Source organism: Eubalaena glacialis, chromosome 5 (genome assembly GCF_028564815.1).
Source record: "Eubalaena glacialis isolate mEubGla1 chromosome 5, mEubGla1.1.hap2.+ XY, whole genome shotgun sequence".
NCBI lineage: Eukaryota > Metazoa > Chordata > Mammalia > Artiodactyla > Balaenidae > Eubalaena > Eubalaena glacialis.
In genome coordinates, this window is record NC_083720.1 from 117,304,543 (window position 1) to 117,326,489 (window position 21,947).

Here is a 21,947-nt window from a genome sequence, read left to right on the forward strand (position 1 = left end):
GACATTCCACCCAAAAACAACAGAATACACATTTTTCTCAAGTGCTCATGGAACATTCTCCAGGATAGATCATATCTTGGGTCACAAATCAAGCCTTGGTAAATTTAAAAAATTTGAAATCGTATCAAGTATCTTTTCCAACCACAACGCTATGAGACTAGATATCAATTACAGGAAAAGATCTGTAAAAAATACAAACACATGGAGGCTACACAATACACTACTTAATAACGAAGTGATCACTGAAGAAATCAAAGGGGAAATCAAAAAATACCTAGAAACAAATGACAATGGAGACACGACGACCCAAAACCTATGGGATGCAGCAAAAGCAGTGCTAAGAGGGAAGTTTATAGCAATACAAGCCTACCTCAAGAAACAGGAAACATCTCGAATAAACCACCTAACCTTGCACCTGAAGCAATTAGAGAAAGAAGAACAAAAAACCCCCAAAGCTAGCAGAAGGAAAGAAATCATAAAGATCAGATCAGAAATAAATGAAAAAGAAATGAAGGAAACAATAGCAAAAATCAATGAAACTAAAAGCTGGTTCTTTGAGAAGATAAACAAAATTGATAAACCATTAGCCAGACTTATCAAGAGAAAAAGGGAGAAGACTGAAATCAATAGAATTAGAAATGAAAAAGGAGAAGTAACCACTGACCCTGCAGAAATACAAACGATCATGAGAGATTACTACAAGCAACTCTATGCCAATAAAATGGACAACCTGGAAGAAATGGACAGATTCTTAGAAATGCACAACCTGCCGAGACTGAACCAGGAAGAAATAGAAAATATGAACAGACCAATCACAAGCACTGAAATTGAAACTGTGATTAAAAATCTTCCAACACACAAAGCCCAGGACCAGATGGCTTCACAGGTGAATTCTATCAAACATTTAGAGAATAGCTAACACCTATCCTTCTCAAACTCTTCCAAAATATTGCAGAGGGAGGAACACTCCCCAACTCATTCTACGAGGCCACCATCACCCTGATACCAAAACCAGACAAAGATGTCACAAAGAAAGAAAACTACAGGCCAATATCACTGATGAACATAGATGCAAAAATCCTGAACAAAATACTAGCAAACAGAATCCAACAGCACATTAAAAGGATTATACACCATGATCAAGTGGGGTTTATTCCAGGAATGCAAGGATTCTTCAATATATGCAAATCAATCAACATGATACATCATATTAACAAAATGAAGGAGAAAAACCATATGATCATCTCAATAGATGCAGAGAAAGCTTTTGACAAAATTCAACACCCATTTATGATAAAAGCCCTGCAGAAAGTAGGCATAGAGGGAACTTTCCTCAACATAATAAAGGCCATATATGACAAACCCACAGCCAATATCGTCCTCAATGGTGAAAAAGTGAAACCATTTCCACTAAGATCAGGAACAAGACAAGGTTGCCCACTCTCACCACTATTATTCAACATAGTTTTGGAAGTGTTAGCCACAGCAATCAGAGAAGAAAAAGAAATAAAAGGAATCCAAATCGGAGAAGAAGAAGTAAAGCTGTCACTGTTTGCAGATGACATGATAACTATACCTAGAAAATCCTAAAGATGCTACCAGAAAACTACTAGAGCTAATCAATGAATTTGGTAAAGTAGCAGGATGCAAAATTAATGCACAGAAATCTCTTGCTTTCCTTTACACTAATGATGAAAAATCTGAAAGTGAAATTAAGAAAACACTCCCGTTTACCATTGCAACAAAAAGAATAAAATATCCAGGAATAAACCTACCTAAGGAGACAAAAGACCTGTATGCAGAAAATTATAGGACACTGATGAAAGAAATTAAAGATGATACAAATAGATGGAGAGATATACCATGTTTTTGGATTGGAAGAATCAACATTGTGAAAATGACTCTGCTACCCAAAGCAATCTACAGATTCAATGCAATCCCTATCAAACTACCACTGGCATTTTTTACAGAACTAGAACAAAAAATTTCACAATTTGTATGGAGACACAAAAGACCCCGAATAGCCAAAGTAATCTTGAGAATGAAAAATGGAGCTGGAGGAATCAGGCTCCCTGACTTCAGACTATATTACAAAGCTACAGTAATCAAGACAGTTTGGTACTGGCACAAAAACAGAAATATAGATCAATGGAACAGGATAGAAAGCCCAGAGATAAGCCCACGCACATATGGTCACCTTATCTTTGATAAAGGAGGCAAGCATATACAGTGGAGAAAAGAGAGCCTCTTCAATAAGTGGTGCTGGGAAAATTGGATAGGTACATGTAAAAGTATGAAATTTGAACACTCCCTGACACCATACACAAAAATAAACTCAAAATGGATTAAAGACCTAAGTGTAAGGCCAGACACTATCAAACTCTTAGAGGAAAATATAGGCAGAACACTCTATGACATAAATCACAGCAAGATCCTTTTTGACCCAGCTCCTAGAGAAATGGAAATAAAAACACAAATAAACAAATGGGACCTAATGAAACTTAAAACCTTTGCACAGCAAAGGAAGCCATCAACAAGACCAAAAGACAATTCCCATTTCTCAGAATGGGAGAAAATATTTGCAAATGAAGCAAAGGAGAAAGGATTAATCTCCAAGATTTACAAGCAGCTCATGCAGCTCAATAACAAAAAAACAAACAACCCAATCCAAAAATGGGCAGAAGACCTAAATAGACATTTCTCCAAAGAAGATATACAGATTGCCAACAGACACATGAAAGAATGCTCAACATCATTAATCATTAGAGAAATGCAAATCAAAACTACAATGAGGTATCATCTCACACCAGTCAGAATGGCCATCATCAAAAAATCTAGAAACAATCAATGCTGGAGAGGGTGTGGAGAAAAGGGAACACTCTTGCACTGTTGGTGGGAATGTAAATTGATACAGCCACTATGGAGAACAGTATGGAGGTTCCTTAAAAAACTAAAAATAGAACTACCATACGACCCAGCAATCCCCGTACTGGGCATATACCCTGAGAAAACCATAATTCAGAAAGAGTCATGTACCAAAATATTCATTGCAGCTCTGTTTACAATAGCCAGGACATGGAAGCAACCTAGGTCTCCATCATCAGATGAATGGATAAAGAAGATGTGGCACATATATACAATGGAATATTACTCAGCCATAAAAAGAAATGAAATGGAGGTATTTGTAATGAGGTGGATGGAGTTAGAGTCTGTCATACAGAGTGAAGTAAGTCAGAAAGAGAAAAACAAATACAGTATGCTAACACATATATATGGAATCTAAGGAAAAAAAAAAAAGGTCATGAAGAACCTAGTGGCATGACGGGAATAAAGACACAGACCTACTAGAGAATGGACTTGAGGATATGGGGAGGGGGAGGGGTGAGATGTGACAGGGTGAGAGAGTGGCATGGACATATATACACTACCAAATGTAAAATAGATAGCTAGTGGGAAGCAGCCACATAGCACAGGGAGATCAGCTCGGTGCTTTGTGACCACTTAGAGGGGTGGGATAGGGAGGGTGGGAGGGAGGGAGATGCAAGAGGGAAGAGAGATGGGAACATATGTATATGTATAACTGATTCACTTTGTTTTAAAGCGGAAACTAACACACCATTGTAAAGCAATTATACTTCAATAAAGATGTTTAAAAAAAAATAAATAAAATAGTATTCACAATTTTTTTCAGTTTTTAGTGTTTCTGAAATAATACATGATTGAAAATAGAATTTTGTGTGTGATTCTAATACGATGGGTGTTTTAAAAACAATTTTCATTAGAATAAGTAAATTGTTACAGAGGAAATTAATAAGTAAAATGGCTAAATAAAATTAGAGTCATTTTATATTATTCTTTATAGTTATAATTCTTTTTCTTTTTGTATTGTTTTGTTTTTGTCAGAGTTAGGTTTTTAATAATCAATGAAAGTGAGAACAAATATTTTCTCAATGTTGTTAAAAAACTTTTACTGTATTCTTGGCTCCATTAAAATTGCTTTTGTATACCAAGATAGGCCTCAAAATGAAAGAAAAGTTGGATAAAAAGGATAATTTATTTAGGAAAAGTGAGGATCTTAACTAAGGAAAAAGCTTTAAATGGAGATGTATAGAGATAGAAAAATGTGGTTAGAATTTAACAGGAAAACAGTTAAACAAACAAACTCACAGGAATTTCACGCATGATAAGAAGAGTAAAAGAAGAAAAAAACCAGAGTTTTGTCTTATTTATAATGAGTGAGGGAAATCCCTCTTTATCTATTTCTCGTGGTGGATATAAGAATCAGATGAGATTGTTTTCATAGAAGTTTACTGTAATTTGTGAAGTACTAAACTTTGATTACTATTTTTAGAATGGAGTATTAATACTTGAATCACAAAATAACATTGCAGAAGGTCTATAGTTAAAAAAGTCTCATACTAATGAATTTAAAATATCCACAGAAATTCTTATTCTCAACAGAAAACCATCTCAGTGCAACATATAGAAAATTATTTTTGAATTTAGTTCATTTCCCAGTGAGAAAAGTAAGAGCTTAGTCCCAGGAAAACGACTTGGCTATTTAGATTTTGAAATACTCTAATTTGTTTTGTGAATTATTTATTCTCAAGATGAACTTCAAATTAGAAAGTACCTTTAAGATATATGGGAGGAGCTTTTAACCTTTTAGGACTATAACTCAAATTTGATTTGGCACCGTAACAAGAATAATATAAATTGCTCATGTGAAGATACTACTAGAAGATACGTAGAATATTTAACTTGTCTTTATTTTTTTACTTAAATATAATTTACAGGAGCGAAATGGTCATATCTCAAATGTACCATTCAGTCAGTTTTGAGGAACAGATATCAAGACACAGCATTTCTATCACTTCAGAAAGTTCCCGTCTGCCACTTCTCAGTCAGTCTATCCCTGCCCCACTCTCCGCCTCTAGAAGTAAACACTGATCTGATTCCTAGTGTCATTGTTTAGTTTTGGAAATTTAGGAATTTCATATAAATGAAGTCGTATACTATGTATGTTTTCTTGTCTGACTTCTTTCATTTAGCATAATGTTTTTGAGATTTATCCATGTTGCTGCATGTATCAGTAGTTCATTCTTTTATATTGCTGAGTAGTAGTCAACTGTTTGACAATACCACATGTATCTATCCGTTCTCCTGTTAATGGACATCTGAATTGTTTCTGGTTTTTAGCTGTTATAAGTAAAGCTTCCATTAATATTTGTATACAAGTATTTGTGTGGACATGTGTTTTTATTTTTCTTGGATTAACACCTGGATACAGAATTAATGGATCACAGAGTAGAAGTATGTTTAACTATTTTAGAAATGAGAAAGTTTTCTAAACTGGTGGTACCAATTTGCATTTCCATTGGCCTTCCAGTTGCTCCACATTCTCCGACACTTGTTTTTGTCAGTCTCTTTCATTTTAGCCATTTCAGTGGGAGTAGCTCATTGGGGTTTCAATTTGCATTCCTCTGCCTGGATGACTAATGATGCTGAGCACTTTCTCACATGCATGTTTTACATTTGTAGATCTCCTTTTGTGAAGCGGCTCTGTCTTTTGCCCATTTTAAAAATAGAGTCATTTGTCTTTTTGTTATTGAATTGCAAGAGTCTGTATATATTCTGGGATTTAGGTCCTTTGTCATGTGTTATGAATATTTACTCACATGTGTTATGAATATTTACTCTCAGTAGCTTGCCTTTTTTTCTTGCATTTTCTTATTAGCAAAAGGTTTTATTTTTGATGAAGTCCAGTTTTTTCATTTTTTTCCTTTGTGATTTGTGCTTTCTGCGTCTTCTTTAAAATTACTTTGTTGATCTAAAGGTTGTGAAGACCTATATTTTTTTCCTAGCAGTTTTGTTGTTTTAGCTTTTATGTTTGGACCTATGATCCATTTCAAATTAATTTTTGTGTATAGTTTAAGGTAGTATCATTTGTTGAAGAGGTTTCTTTCTCCATTGAATTGCTTTTGTGCCTTTGTCAAAATTTTTGATTGTATTTGTACACATCTATTTGAGGTCTGTTTACTCTGTTTCACTACCTCATTATCTTATTCCTGTAGCTTTATAGTAAATCTTGACGTCAAGTGGTGTATATCCTCCAGATTATTTTCCTTTTCAAGATTGTTTTTACTATTTTTGTTCCTTTGCCTTTCCAAATAAAATTTTAAGATATTTTGTCAATTTCCAGAAAAAAAGATGGTTGTGATTATAATTGACATTGCTTTGAATCTATGTATCAATTGAGGGATATAGAACAACAGTCTTAACATTAAGTCTTCAATCCATGAACGTAGTATAACTCTTCATTTGTTTAAGTCTTCTTTAATCTCTCAGCAATATTTTATTTTTGTAAAATATACATTTTATATTTATATTTATATGCTATTTGTTAAATTTATCCTTAATGCTTTGATTTTTGAAGCTCTTGCAAATGATACTGATTTTTAACTCCTTTTTCTAATTGTTTATGGTACTATATAGAATACAATCGATCTTTTAATTGACTTTGTACTTTGCAACATTACTAAAATTCATTGTTTTCTTTCTGATTCATTAGAATTTACTACATACACAGTCATGTCATTCTGAATAAAGGTAGTTTTACTTTTTTCTTTCCAAATTGTATTTTTTTTTATCCCTTTGTCTTGTTTTATTGCACTGGTTAGGAATTCTAGCATGATGCTGATTACAGATATCCTGTCTTGTTTCAAATCTTAGGCAGAAGGCATTCAATATCTCACCATCATGTATTATATTAGCTACAGTTTTTTGTAGGTTCCTATTGTCAGGATTTTGAAGTTTCCATTTTTGGTAGTTTGCTGTAGAACAATTTTTTTAATTCATAAATGCTTGTTGAATTTTGGAAGATTTTTTATGCATGTACTTAAATATTATTTGATTTTGCTCTCAGTGTATTACTTTAGTGAATTGCACCGATTAATTTTCACATATAAAACCAACTTTATATTCTTGGGCAACACCTAATTGTCCATGATATATTATGCTTTTCATATATTGATGGATATAAGGCTAAAATGAGATGGTGTATGTAGAAGTTATTTTTATTTTTATTTTTTTTAATTTTTTAAATTTTTTTTTCACACACACTGTATTTTATTTTTACAAGAGATAAATAGACTGACACCAAGCATTGTACATGGATGACCACAACAAAAGCAACAATGATTGCAATTACCAAACATGAAACACACGCATACTATGTCATAATATTGACATTCAGTCCAGTAATCCTCCACTGTAACAGCTCCTTTACTTTGCAGTGAAAATTGATTTGTATATTCTTTGCCTCTGAGTCCTTGTGGGATTTTTTCTTCTTTTAAATTCAAACAGAAAGTCACAAAAATTATACTCATCCTCATCAGTTCACTCAGTCGCATGCAATTAATTTTTTTTTTTTCCATCTTGATCTTTTGTTAGCACTTTTATGAGCTCAGCAGTTTTTCATTAGAGTTCTGAAAATGCTTATTCATTCAGTTCAGCAGTACAGTCAGGTACCAGAAACCTGTACTTGTCAGAGTCTTTTCCATGAATTTCCTGAAGATGAAACCCTTTTATAGGAACATATTTACAAAAGCATCAGAGTACACCCAGAACTGTCTGTAAATGACAAAAGACTTAAAAATGACCATGGTTAAAGATTTGATGAAAGTTCATAATAATGCAGTTGACAAGAAAATTAGTTATTTCTGAGATATACATTTTAAAGTAATAACTAGGATTATGACTTATAACATTATACCAGAACATATAAGATTTTTAGAAATTTCATGTAATGTCTGAAACATTTATATTAACGTATTTCCATACAAATAACCCAATGAAAGTTTAGTATTAGTTGTTTTGTTTGTTTGTTTATACTGCAGGTTCTTATTAGTCATCAATTTTATACACATCAGTGTATACATGTCAATCCCAATCGCCCAATTCAGCACACCACCATCCCCACCCCACCGCTGTTTTCCCCCCTTGGTGTCCATATGTCTGCTTTCTACATCTGTGTCTCAACGTCTGCCCTGCAAACCGGCTCATCTGTACCATTTTTCTAGGTTCCACATACATGCGTTAATATACGATATTTGTTTTTCTCTTTCTGACTTACTTCACTCTGTATGACAGTCTCTAGATCCATCCACGTCTCAACAAATGACTCAATTTCGTTCCTTTTTATGGCTGAGTAATATTCCATTGTATATATGTACCACATCTTCTTTATCCATTCGTCTGTTGATGGGCATTTAGGTTGCTTCCATGACCTGGCTATTGTAAATAGTGCTGCAATGAACATTCGGGTGCATGTGTCTTTTTGAATTACGGTTTTCTCTGGGTATATGCCCAGTAGTGGGATTGCTGGGTCATATGGTAATTCTATTTTTAGTTTTTTAAGGAACCTCCATATTGTTCTCCATAGTGGCTGTATCAATCTACATTCCCACCAACAGTGCAAGAGGGTTCCCTTTTCTCCACACCCTCTCCAGCATTTGTTGTTTGTAGATTTTCTGATGATGCCCATTCTAACTGGTGTGAGGTGATACCTCATTGTAGTTTTGATTTGCATCTCTCTAATAATTAGTGATGTTGAGCAGCTTTTCATGTGCTTCGTGGCCGTCTGTATGTCTTCTTTGGAGAAATGTCTATTTAGGTCTTCTGCCCATTTTTGGATTGGGGTGTTTGTTTCTTTAATATTGAGCTGAATGAGCTGTTTATATATTTTGGAGATTAATCCTTTGTCCATTGATTCGTTTGCAAATATTTTCTCCCATTCTGAGGGTTGTCTTTTCGTCTTGTTTATGGTTTCCTTTGCTGTGCAAAAGCTTTGAAGTTTCATTAGGTCCCATTTGTTTATTTTTGTTTTTATTTCCATTACTCTAGGAGGTGGATCAAAAAAGATCTTGCTGTGATTTATGTCAAAGAGTGTTCTTCCTATGTTTTCCTCTAAGAGTTTTATAGTGTCCAGTCTTACATTTAGGTCTCTAATCCATTTTGAGTTTATTTTTGTGTATGGTGTTAGGGAGTATTCTAATTTCATTCTTTTACATGTAGCTGTCCAGTTTTCCCAGCACCACTTATTGAAGAGACTGTCTTTTCTCCATCGTATATCTTTGCCTCCTTTGTCATAGATTAGTTGACCATAGGTGCGTGGGTTTCTCTCTGGGCTTTCTATCTTGTTCCATTGATCTATGTTTCTGTTTTTGTGCCAGTACCATATTGTCTTAATTACTGTAGCTTTGTAGTATAGTCTGAAGTCAGGGAGTCTGATTCCTCCAGCTTCGTTTTTTTCCCTCAAGACTGCTTTGGCTATTCGGGGTCTTTTGTATCTCCATACAAATTTTAAGATGATTTGTTCTAGCTCCGTAAAAAATGCCATTGGTAATTTGATAGGGATTGCATTGAATCTGTAGACTGCTTTGGGTAGTATAGTCATTTTCACAATGTTGATTCTTCCAATCCAAGAACATGGTATATCTCTCCATCTGTTGGTATCATCTTTAATTTCTTTCATCAGTGTCTTATAGTTTTCTGCATACAGGTCTTTTGTCTCCCTAGGTAGGTTTATTCCTAGGTATTTTATTCTTTTTGTTGCAACGGTAAATGGGAGTGTTTCCATAATTTCTCTTTCAGATTTTTCATCATTAGTGTATAGGAATGCAAGAGATTTCTGTGCATTAATTTTGTATCCTGCAACTTTACCATATTCATTAATTAGCTCTAGCAGTTTTCTGGTGGCAGTTTTAGGATTCTCTATGTATAGTATCATGTCATCTGCAAACAGTGACAGTTTTACTTCTTCTTTTCCAATTTGTATTCCTTTTATTTCCCTTTCTTCTCTGATTGCCGTGGCTAGGACTTCCAGAACTATGTTGAATAATAGTGGTGAGAGTGGACATCCTTGTCTCGTTCCTGATCTTAGAGGAAATGCTTTCAGTTTTTCACCATTGAGAATGATGTTTGCTGTGGGTTTGTCATATATGGCCTTTATTATGTTGAGGGAGGTTCCCTCTATGCCCACTTTCTGGAGAGTTTTTATCATAAATGGGTGTTGAATTTTGTCAAAAGCTTTTTCTGCATCTACTGAGATGATCATATGGTTTTTATTCTTTAATTTGTTAATATGGTGTATCACATTGATTGATTTGCATGTATTGAAGAATCCTTGCATCCCTGGGATAAATCCCACTTGATCGTGGTGTATGATCCTTTTAATGTGTTGTTGGATTCTGTTTGCTAGTATTTTGTTGAGGATTTTTGCATCTATATTCATCAGTGATATTGGTCTGTAATTTTCTTTTTTTGTAGTATCTTTGTCTAGTTTTGGTATCAGGGTGATGGTGGCCTCATAGAATGAGTTTGGGAGTGTTCCTTCCTCTGCAATTTTTTGGAAGAGTTTGAGAAGGATAGGTGTTAGCTCTTCTCTAAATGTTTGATAGAATTCACCTGTGAAGCCATCTGGTCCTGGACTTTTGTTTGTTGGAAGATTTTTAATCACAGTTTCAATTTCATTACTTGTGATTGGTCTGTTCATATTTTCTGCTTCTTCCTGGTTCAGTCTTGGAAGGTTATACCTTTCTAAGAATTTGTCCATTTCTTCCAGGTTGTCCATTTTATTGGCATAAAGTTGCTTGTAGTAGTCTCTTAGGATGCTTTGTATTTCTGCGTTGTCTGTTGTAACTTCTCGTTTTTCATTTCTGATTTTATTGATTTGAGTCCTCTCCCTCTTTTTCTTGATGAGTCTGGCTAATGGTTTATCAATTTTGTTTATCTTCTCAAAGAACCAGCTTTTAGTTTTATTGATCTTTGCTATTGTTTTCTTTGTTTCTACTTCATTTATTTCCGCTCTGATCTTTATGATTTCTTTCCTTCTGCTAACTTTGGGTTTTGTTTGTTCTTCTTTCTCTAGTTTCTTTAGGTGCAAGGTTAGATTGTTTACTTGAGATTTTTCTTGTTTCTTTAGGTAGGCTTGTATAGCTATAAACTTCCCTCTTAGAACTGCTTTTGCTGCATCCCATAGGTTTTGGGTTGTCGTGTTTTCATTGTCATTTGTCTCTAGGTATTTTTTGATTTCCTCTTTGATTTCTTCAGTGATCTCTTGGTTATTTAGTAACGTATTGTTTAGCCTCCATGTGTTTGTGTTTTTTACGTTTTTTCCCCTGTAATTCATTTCTAATCTCATAGCGTTGTGGTCAGAAAAGATGCTTGATATGATTTCAATTTTCTTAAATTTACTGAGGCTTGATTTGTGACCCAAGATGTGATCTATCCTGGAGAATGTTCCGTGCACACTTGAGAAGAACGTGTAATCTGCTGTTTTTTGATGGAATGTCCTATAAATATCAATAAAATCTATCTGGTCTATTGTGTCATTTAAAGCTTCTGTTTCCTTATTTATTTTCATTTTGGATGATCTGTCCATTGGTGTAAGTGAGGTGTTAAAGTCCCCCACTATTATTGTGTTACTGTCAATTTCCTCTTTTATAGCTGTTAGCAGTTGCCTTATGTGATGAGGTGCTCCTATGTTGGGTGCATATATATTTATAATTGTTATATCTTCTTCTTGGATTGATCCCTTGATCATTATGTAGTGTCCTTCCTTGTCTCGTGTACATTCTTTATTTTAAAGTCTATTTTATCTGATATGAGTATAGCTACTCCAGCTTTCTTTTGATTTCCATTTGCATGGAATATCTTTTTCCATCCCCTCACTTTCAGTCTGTATGTGTCCCTAGGTCTAAAGTGGGTCTCTTGTAGACAGCATATATATGGGTCTTGTTTTTGTATCCATTCAGCAAGCCTGTGTCTTTTGGCTGGAGCATTTAATCCATTCACGTTTAAGGTAATTATCGATATGTATGTTCCTATGACCATTTTCTTAATTGTTTTGGGTTTGTTTTTGTAGGTCCTTTTCTTCTCTTGTGTTTCCCACTTAGAGAAGTTCCTTTAACATTTGTTGTAGAGCTGGTTTGGTGGTGCTGAATTCTCTTAGCTTTTGCTTGTCTGTAAAGCTTTTGATTTCTCCATCAAATCTAAATGAGATCCTTGCCGGGTAGAGTAATCTTGGTTGTAGGTTCTTCCCTTTCATCACTTTAAGTATGTCATGCCACTCCCTTCTGGCTTGTAGAGTTTCTGCTGAGAAATCAGCTGTTAACCTTATGGGAGTTCCCTTGTAGGTTATTTGTCGTTTTTCCCTTGCTGCTTTCAATAATTTTTCTTTGTCTTTAATTTTTGCCACTTTGATTACTATGTGTCTCGGCGTGCTTCTCCTTGGGTTTATCCTGTATGGGACTCTCTGCGCTTCCTGGACTTAGGTGGCTATTTCCTTTCCCATGTTAGGGAAGTTTTCGACTATAATCTCTTCAAATATTTTCTCTGGTCCTTTCTCTCTCTCTTCTCCTTCTGGGACCCCTATAATGCGAATGTTGTTGCGTTTAATGTTGTCCCAGAGGTCTCTTAGGCTGTCTTCATTTCTTTTCATTCTTTTTTCTTTAGTCTGTTCCGCAGCAGTGAATTCCACCATTCTGTCTTCCAGGTCACTTATCCGTTCTTCTGCCTCAGTTATTCTACTATTGATTCCTTCTAGTGTAGTTTTCATTTCAGTTATTGTATTGGTCATCTCTGTTTGTTTGTTCTTTAATTCTTCTAGGTCTTTGTTAATCATTTCTTGCATCTTCTCAATCTTTGCCTCCATTCTTATTCCAAGGTCCTGGATCATCTTCACTATCATTATTCTGAATTCTTTTTCTGGAAGGTTGCCTATCTCCACTTCATTTAGTTGTTTTTCTGGGGTTTTTTCTTGTTCCTTCATCTGGTATATAGCCCTCTGCCTTTTCATCTTGTCTATCTTTCTGTAAATGTGGTTTCTGTTCCACAGGCTGCAGGACTGTAGTTTTTCTTGCTTCTGCTGTCTGCCCTCTGGTGGTTGAGGCTATCTAAGAGGCTTGATGGGAGGCTCTGGAGGTGGGTAGAGCTGACTGTTGCTGTGGCGGTCAGAGCTCTGTAAAACTTTAATCCACTTGACTGTTGCTGGGTGGGGCTGGGTTCCCTCCCTGTTGGTTGTTTTGCCTGAGGCAACCCAACACTGGAGCCTACCCGGGCTCTTTGGTGGGGCTAATGGCAGACTCTGGGAGGGCTCACGCCAAGGAGTACTTCCCAGAACCTCCGCTGCCAGTGTCCTTGTCCCCACGGTGAAACAGAGCCAGCCCCCGCCTCTGCAGCAGACCCCCCAACACCAGCAGTTATGTCTGGTTCAGTCTCCCCCAGGGTCACTGCTCCTTCCCCTGGGTCCCGATGCACACACTATTTTGTGTACGCCCTCCAAGAGTGGGGTCTCTGTTTCCCCCAGTCCTGTCGAAGTCCTGCAATCAATTCCCACTAGGCTTCAAAGTCTGATTCTCTATGAATTCCTCCTCCCGTTGCCGGACCCCCAGGTTGGGAAGCCTGATGTGGGGCTCAGAACGTTCACTCCAGTGGGTGGACTTCTGTGGTATAAGTGCTCGCCAGTCTGTGAGTCACCCACCCAGCAGTTATGGGATTTGATTTTACTCTGATTGCGCCCCTCCTACCGTCTCACTGTGGCTTCTCCCCTGTCCTTGGACGTGGGGTATCCTCCTTGGTGAAGTCTAGTGTCTTCCTGTCGATGATTGTCCAGCAGCCAGTTGTGATTCTGGTGCTCTCACAAGAGGGAGTGAGAGCATGTCCTTCTACTCCGCCATCTTGGTTAATCCCTCTCCTCGAAGTTATTTTTAATACACTAGATAGATGTAAGTTACTGATAAATAATTTTCCAGAAGAAGCATACATAAATAAAACTTAAATCTTTGATGTGAATTTTTTTTAATAAATTTTATTTATTTTTGGCTTTGTTGGGTCTTCGTTGCTGCATGTGGGCTTTCTATAGTTGTGGCAAGCGGGGGCTACTCTTTGTTGCGGTGCGTGGGCTTCTCCTTGTGGTGGCTTTTTTTGTTGTGGAGCATGGGCTCTAGGTGTGTGGGCTTCAGTAGTTGCGGCTCACAGGCTCTAGAGTGCAGGCTCAGTAGTTGTGGCGCACCGGCTTAGTTGCTCCGCAGCATATGGGATCTTCCTGGACAAGGGCTCAAACCTATGTCCCCTGCATTTTCAGGCAGATTCTTAACCACTGCACCACCAGGGAAGCCTCTTGATGTGAATTTTTATGTTAATAGTTTAATACCTATAATTAATAATTTATGGTCTTTTGATGGTAATCAGGAGAGAGCATATTTTATATTGAGGAATAACTGACAAATATTTATTGAGCACTTACTATGTGTGCTCTGCTCATTGCTGGAGAGGCACTGGTGAACATGACAAAAGCCACTGAGCTTGTAGTACTTATTCTAGTGGAGAAGATTGACAGTAAACAAATTTTTGATGCTCTGCTCTACCTGAGGGAGGTTCTTACCTAGGATTTTAGAATATTGTTAACAAAGCCACCATGTGAGGACTTGGGGATTTTGCTTAGCTGAGCTTCCTTACACCTGATTGTTCAGTTCAATTCCCCCTTTTCTAAACCAGATTTTGCCAGATAGAAAAGTATGTTATTTATGTTTTGCTCTGTGGTCTGCTCTCTTTTCCTGATGATCAGCTATTTAATTCAAACTTTCCTTGGCATTGGAAAATTTATATATTTTAGAATAAACAGATAGAAAGCCATTTTATTATAGAATAACTAAATATATACAAAAATAAAGAGAGTAGGATACCAAATCCATATGTATCCATCACCTGGCTCCAATAATTATGAACTCATGGTGAGTGCTGTTTCATCCATGCACTCACTCAGTTCCCTTCTCAGTTTGGATTATTTGAAGCAAATTCCTTGCTATCCATCCATAAGTATTTTTCAATTTTATTATAAAATATAAGGAATCTTTTTTTAAAGCACACCAAAATATCATGATCTCATCTAAAAATTAATAAGTTATTAATATCAACTAATAACTAGTAATTGTTCAAATTCCACATTTTTCATCATATTTTGATAAAACTTCATTCAAGTAAAGACGGAGTTGTTATATCATTTTTGCTTCCATCTTTTACAGGAAAAAATTCATTTGGTATAAGTATCTATATAGAAGTAAAGATGTCATCTGAATTTTGAAGGCAATGAAATTGATTAAAGTTTTCTTTTTTAATGTTTTAAAAACTGACCATAGAAAATGCTGTGCTAGATATATAATGAGTACAAAAAAATTTTAGACCTCAGCCATGTCTTATAAAGAATTTATAGCATTGTGGCTGAGTTATAACACAAAAGGTAACCCACAATACAAGTTGTGTTCTGTCCCAGTGATGGGGATGAGTGGCTCTCAGCCTCCATGACCATTCACATTGGTGTATCATATCAGGAGGTGATTGCAAGGCACATTTTTTCTTAATACTGGAAAGACAAAACTTTGAAAATTATTTAACTTTTAATAGTTAGAGTGGATTCAGGATTACTGTTGTAATCATGCCAGTTACATTCCTTTGAATTCCAATATGCTTTTATGAGTGAAGAGAAAAAGATGATGGAATTACAGCTTGGCCTTGAAAGTTGGGTGTGCTTTGGGAAGGTGGAGACTGGTTAGGAATAGTGGCCAGGGTTCTTGAGAGGAACAGAACCAGTAGGATCTCTCTCTATAGATATAGATATAGATACAGATATAGATGTCTATTGATCAATATATTTACATAGAGGTCTAGATAGACAGATAGAGGGATAGATAGATAGATGGATAGATAGATAGATGGATAGATAGATTTCTCTCTCTTTCTCCATATGTGATTTTATAAAATAAATCTCTCCCCCACCTCTCCCCCTCATATATGGAGAGATTTATTTTAAGGAATTAGTTTATGCAATTGCAGAGGCTAGCAAGTCTAAAATCTGCAGTATGGGCTGGGAGGCTGGAGACCCAGGGAAAAGCTGATGTTGCATCTCAAGTCTGAAGGCAGTCTGCTGGCAGAATTCTCTCTTCTGAAGGCCTTCAACTGATTGGATGAGGCCCACCCACCTTATAGAGAGCAATCTGCTTTACTCAGAGCAGATTTAAATGTTAATCTCATCTAAAAATACCTTCACAGAAGCATCCAGATATTTTTGACTAAGTATCCAGGTACTGTGTCCTAGACAAGTTGACACATGAAAATTAACCTTCACGAGTGGGCACCATGGCATAAGCAAATGAGTGGAGGTGGACTTCAATACTCTTTTGGGTTAAGGCAAGTAGAGCACTTAAACTAGAGGAAAAATTCATATATGGACATAGCGGTTAGTAAAACCACTAAGAAATGAACCTAATTTTGTCCTCAATTATTCTTAAAGTTGATGCTAAAATGATATATATTATGTTTCTTGAAAGAACCAAATTTTGTTGAATTTGATCTTTTGATGTGTAGTAGTAAGAAGACAGAGCATCTGTGAAATATTTGATTAGTACAGTCAATTTTCATTTATTAGTAATAATGGAAACAGGGTCCACATGGCTACTGAGCTTCATAGATAACATTTAACACATTAATATTCAGAATTTTCATCATCCACTCAGAATTTAAACTTTTACTTGTAGTTATAACAAGTAGAAACATTGATTTATGTTTTATCTTTGCTTCCTTTCTGATAATGGTTTAAAGGACTGAAAAGGACAGGTTGAAACTGACTAGTCCTTAAAACCAAATTGTAAATGTTGATCATAACAATGGAAAGTCCTTGTTGTTAGCTTATTTCACTAATCTTGTTTGTTATATTTATGTATGATACTTACTGTAGCTTTATAGACTTGGGCTTTGTGAATCACTTTGTACTTACACAAACCTCTAATTTTATTTTCTACAGTTTTCTGCCTGCAATTGAGTTTTAAGTTTTCACTAATCATATATGGTCTATATATGACCATACATATGCAAGGTGACAATCTATCTCGATACTAGCTATGACTAGGAGAGTTGAATAGAGTGAAACGTTTGGAATAAACATACAAACACAAGCAGGGCTAAAATGCTGTACTATGATTATCCTTTTGTTTCTGCCACCAGAGTCTTTTTTCTTCTGTTGAATGTATTGCTTTAATGAGCTTTCAGTAAAGATAATGAAACATTAATGAACTTCAGTCTTCTGACCACCCAATCATCAAAGACAGAGGGAAATAACTAAAAATTAACAATCTTTCATAGGGGATTAGATTCTTGTTTTCATTTTCTAATTTCATTCCAGAATTTCTGATTCTCATTCCAGAATTTGCACAATAATTGTAGCTCATGCATAACCTGCAAATATGAGGAAAACACAATTAGGATAGCTTTCCTCAAAATGTGAGTCAGGTACGAAGAATTTATGAACCTCGCACTCAGCCTATTAGGAACAAAAGAAAGGAATACAGACAAAAATTTGATCAAACCAGAAGCTATCACTTTCAGCAGTTTGGCATATTTTTGTTTAGTCCTTTTGTTTATGGAGTTTTTGGTTCATCATTAAAAGCATAAGGTATATAATATTTTAAATTTTCTATATAATGTAAAAAACTTCATAGGCAAAATTTTTGTTATCGAAAAATAATCCAATGTATGTATATATTGTAGTTTTCTTAACGAATCTCCCATTACTGGACGTTTATCTTCTTTCCAATTTTATTATTGTATTGGGGATCCCAAAGACCACCCCCAGGCTTAATGATTTGCTAGGAGGACTCATGGGACTCAGTATATAGCCTTATCAACAGCTAAGTTTTATTATAGTGAAAGGATACAAAGCAGAATCAGCAAGGGAAAAGGCACATGGGATGAAGTCCAGAGGAAACCAAGAGCCAGCTTCCAAGAGTCCTCTTCCAGTGTAGTCACATGGATACACTTAATTCCTCCAGCAATGAGTCATGACACGTGTAAAGGGTTGTAACTGGGGAAACTCATTAGAGGTTCAGCACCCAAGGTTTTTACTGGGACATGGTTACATAGGCGCCCTCTGCTTAGCATGTACCAACACTCCAGATTTCCAGAAGGAAAGCAGGTATTCTGCATAAACCATATTTTTTGCACAGTTTAGGCATAGTGAGATACCCTTATCTTTTAGGGAAAGTTTTACATCAGTGGGTAGGGAACTGTTTACCTGCCAAGTACTTAGATGCCAGCTGAGGATCAACCTTGCAAGCATCTTTTTCTAAGAATAGCAGTCTCAAGTTTGTTATGCTAACTCTTTTTCTGCACAATTATTATAAATAATGCTGTAATAAGCATCTTTGTTAATAAATCTTTTGGCATATCCCAGATTATTTCCTTATGAAAGATTCCTAGAAATTGATATTACCTCAAAAATATGAGCTTTAAAAGACTTCTCTTACTGATAAATTACTTTCCCAGAAGTCTTTTCAAATTTTCACTTTCACCAAGCATGTATGAGTGTGGGCACCAAAAACCTTGACTAAAATAGGTAAGATCCATATGGTCCAAACAGCAATTCTTCATAAACCTGAAAGAATTAATTAAAAAAATTTAGAGTTATATGAGAGGAAAGAAAGACTAATCGTTGCTTCCATTTGTGGGGGGCAGGGACATTAAGAACACTCCCATTAAATTATCACCCAAAATGCACTTTTCCCCTATACCTCTGTCTCTTTTTGCCTAGAGATCTATGACATCATTGTCATCTGTAAAACACACACCATCCAATTCATTTTAACATTCATTTGCTTTAAACAGTTAGCACATATTCTGTACCAGGCATTGCAGTTGTGTGGAGGATAAAACAGTGCACTGGGCCTGCCCTTTCTCCTTGCTTTTGTTCATTTTTTTTTTACATAATTTTTGCTTTTTACCTAAAATTTTATGGCCTATTTTAAATGTTTTTCCTAAAATTGTAATTAGTTGTAATAAATTGCAGAAAACTTGGAAAGTACAGAGCACTCACAAAAAATGACAGTCCATTGGTATTCCACCACCCAGAGATACTCACTGTTAAATTCTGGTGTATTTGCTAGAATCTGTGTTTTTTCCCTTAGTTAAACGACAGAGCTCCGTAAGAACACTCAGAGGGTGTTCCTGTGATATGAAGAGGAGCTCTGTGAAGGGTGATGCCATGACTCAGGTGATTCAGTTTGAACTTTTGAAAGGAGAAAAGTCATTATTTAAGTTCTCTGAACCTGAAAATAGCCATTATATTGTTCTTTGTTATTCTTGTCTTGTTTACTGAGTCTCTAGATACATGTTCCAAGTGTTTAGCCATTGTAAGTGCGTGACAGAACAACATTGGCTATTGGTTATAGAGCAGGATTCCATGTGAAAGAACATTTCATTTGAACTGTGAGTGAATTCAAGTGTATACCCTAGGAAACAAATTGTTTGGTTCCTGAGAAAGTAGAATAGCAGAAAAGAAACTATGAGGTAAAGCCTGGGAGGACCAAGCTTTACATCAGAGCTACAGCATCCACGTACCACAAGTGATCCTACTAGAATTGCATGCTGGTACGGCAAGAACTGCTGGTACTCTTACAGCATGATTTCTAAATTCTTTTATCCTTGAATTTGATTCCCATCTTGGTCTTGAGGTAAGTGTTTGTTTGTTTATTTACTTAAACAAAAACATATTTTTCTGAGCATATTTTCAGGGCACTGGTATATTTGAGAATGATTTGTTTCCTGGCCTTTATACATTGAGAACAATTTTGTTACGAAATTTCTGTTTCACACCTTTTCTTTTTCCTTGGTGGTATTCTGTTATTTATGGGTTCTTTTACTGTTTCACAAAAGAAATTTGGAAGGAACCTGAGTTTTGCTCCTTTGAGATTTTTTTCTTTCTAAATGTATATGAAATTTTCTTTATTCTTATAATTTAAATGTTCTTTATTCCTTTAATTTTGCAGAATGTACTAGCGTACAAATCCTTTTTAATTAACTTTTCCTAAAACACAATAAGCCCTAATACTCAGAAGATGCAAATCTTTCTTTCAGCTCAGGAAATTATTATTCAGTAGTGTATTTTTTTCATTCCTGATTGTTCTGTTTTCATCTTTGGTAAAGTGTATGATTCCTTTCATGGATATTTATCTTTTGTCCTCTTTAATCTGTACTCTTCTCTCTCATAATTTTCGTCTTTGGACACTTTTCTTCTGCACTCTAGGAGTGCTTGCCAAATCCAGTCATTTGATATTCTGCACTGTCTTCTACTCCCCCACTAACTCTGAAGTACATTTTTGGTTTCCTTGTATTTCTTGCCTTTTTTAAAAACACTATTTCCATTTTCGTTTGCCTTACAAATATTATTTTTTAAAGTCTTAGTTTATTTTTTCCTTGTTGCTTTTGACCTCTATTTTTTAAATTGAAATATAGTTGATTTACAATATTATATCAGTTTCAATATTTTACTACATTTAAAGTTCTTGTAAAATATTGGCTATATTTTTTTGTGCTGTACAATATATCCTTGTAGCCTGTTTATTTTATACATAGTAGTTTATACCTCTTACTCTCCTACCCCTATCCTGCCCCTCCCCACTTCCCTCTCCCCACTGGTAACCACTAGTTTACTGTCTATATCTGTGAGTCTGTTTCTGTTTTGTTATACTAATTCATTTGTTTTATTTTTTAGGTACCACATATAAGTGATAATTTAACATATTTGTCTTCCTCTGTCTGACTTATTTCACTAAGCATAATACCCTCTAGTTCCATCCACGTTGTTGCAAAATGTCAGAATTTCATCCTTTTATATGGATGAGTAATATTCCATTGTATATATATATACACCACATCTTCTTTATGCATTCATATGTTGATGGACACTTAGGTTGCTTCCGTATCCTGGCTATTGTAAATAATGCTGCTATGAATATTGGGATGCATGTATCTTTTCAAATTAGTGTTTTCATTTTCTTCAGATATATTTTCTCACATGATATACAAAAATAAACTCAATGGATTAAAGACTTAAACGTAAGACTGGAAACCATAAAACTCCTAGAAGAAAACATAGGCAGACCACTCTTTGATATAAATCTTAGCAATATTTTTTGGGGGGGGGGCACCTGTCTCCTAAGTCAAAGGAAACTAAAGAAATAAACAAATGGGACCTAATTAAACTTAAAAGCTTTTGCACAGCAAAGGAAACCATGGACAAATAAAAAAGACAACCTAATGAATGGGAGAAAATGTTTGCAGATGATATGATTGATAAGGGGTTAATATCCAAAATATACAAACAGCTCATACAACTCAATGTAAAAAAAACCCCAAACAACCAGATTAAAAATGGACAGAGGACCTGAATAAACATTTTTCCAAAGAAGGTATACAGATGGCCAACAGGCCCATGAAAACATACTCAACATCGCTAATCATCAGAGACATGCAAGTCAAAATCACAATGACTTATCACCTCACACCTGTTAGAATGACTATCATCAAAAAGTCTACAAATAACAAAGTTGGTGAGGATGTTGAGAAAAGGGAACCCTTGTACACTGTTGGTGGGAATATAAATTGGTGCAGCCACTATGGAAACAGTATGGAGGTTCCTCAAAAAACTAGAAATAGAACTACCACATGACTGAGCAGTTCTCCCCCTTGGTGTATATCCAATTGGTGTATAAAACACAAATTCAAAAAGATACATGCACCCCCATGTTTTGGCCTCTATTTTGAAGAGTTGGCTTGCTACAATACAGTGAGAATGCCAACACTTTCTAAAATTTTCTTCTGAGTCTAGTAGAATATTTTACTCAATTTTCAGAATTGCAGACTGCATTAGTTTCCCATGGCTCCTCTAACAATTTACCAAAACTTGCTAGCTTAAACCAATACATATTTATTCTCTATAGTTCCAGAGGCTAGAAATCCAAAATTAATTTCACTGGACTAAGTTGTCAAGAGTCTGGACTCAGAGTTTTGGGACTCTAGGGAAGAATCTGTTTCCTTGCCTTTTCTAGCTTCTGAAG

At 35.5% G+C, this 21,947-nt stretch overlaps 1 protein-coding gene across 1 annotated transcript in view; it reads left to right on the plus strand.

Moving 5' to 3' along the window:
• Positions 1-21,947, plus strand: part of IQCM (IQ motif containing M) — a 483,123-nt gene that overhangs the window by 192,949 nt on the left and 268,227 nt on the right. The window contains exon 7 of the mRNA XM_061191607.1: positions 14,738-14,795. Within this exon, the coding sequence (XP_061047590.1) occupies positions 14,738-14,795 (58 nt within the window). The remainder of the gene's footprint in view (positions 1-14,737; positions 14,796-21,947) is intronic.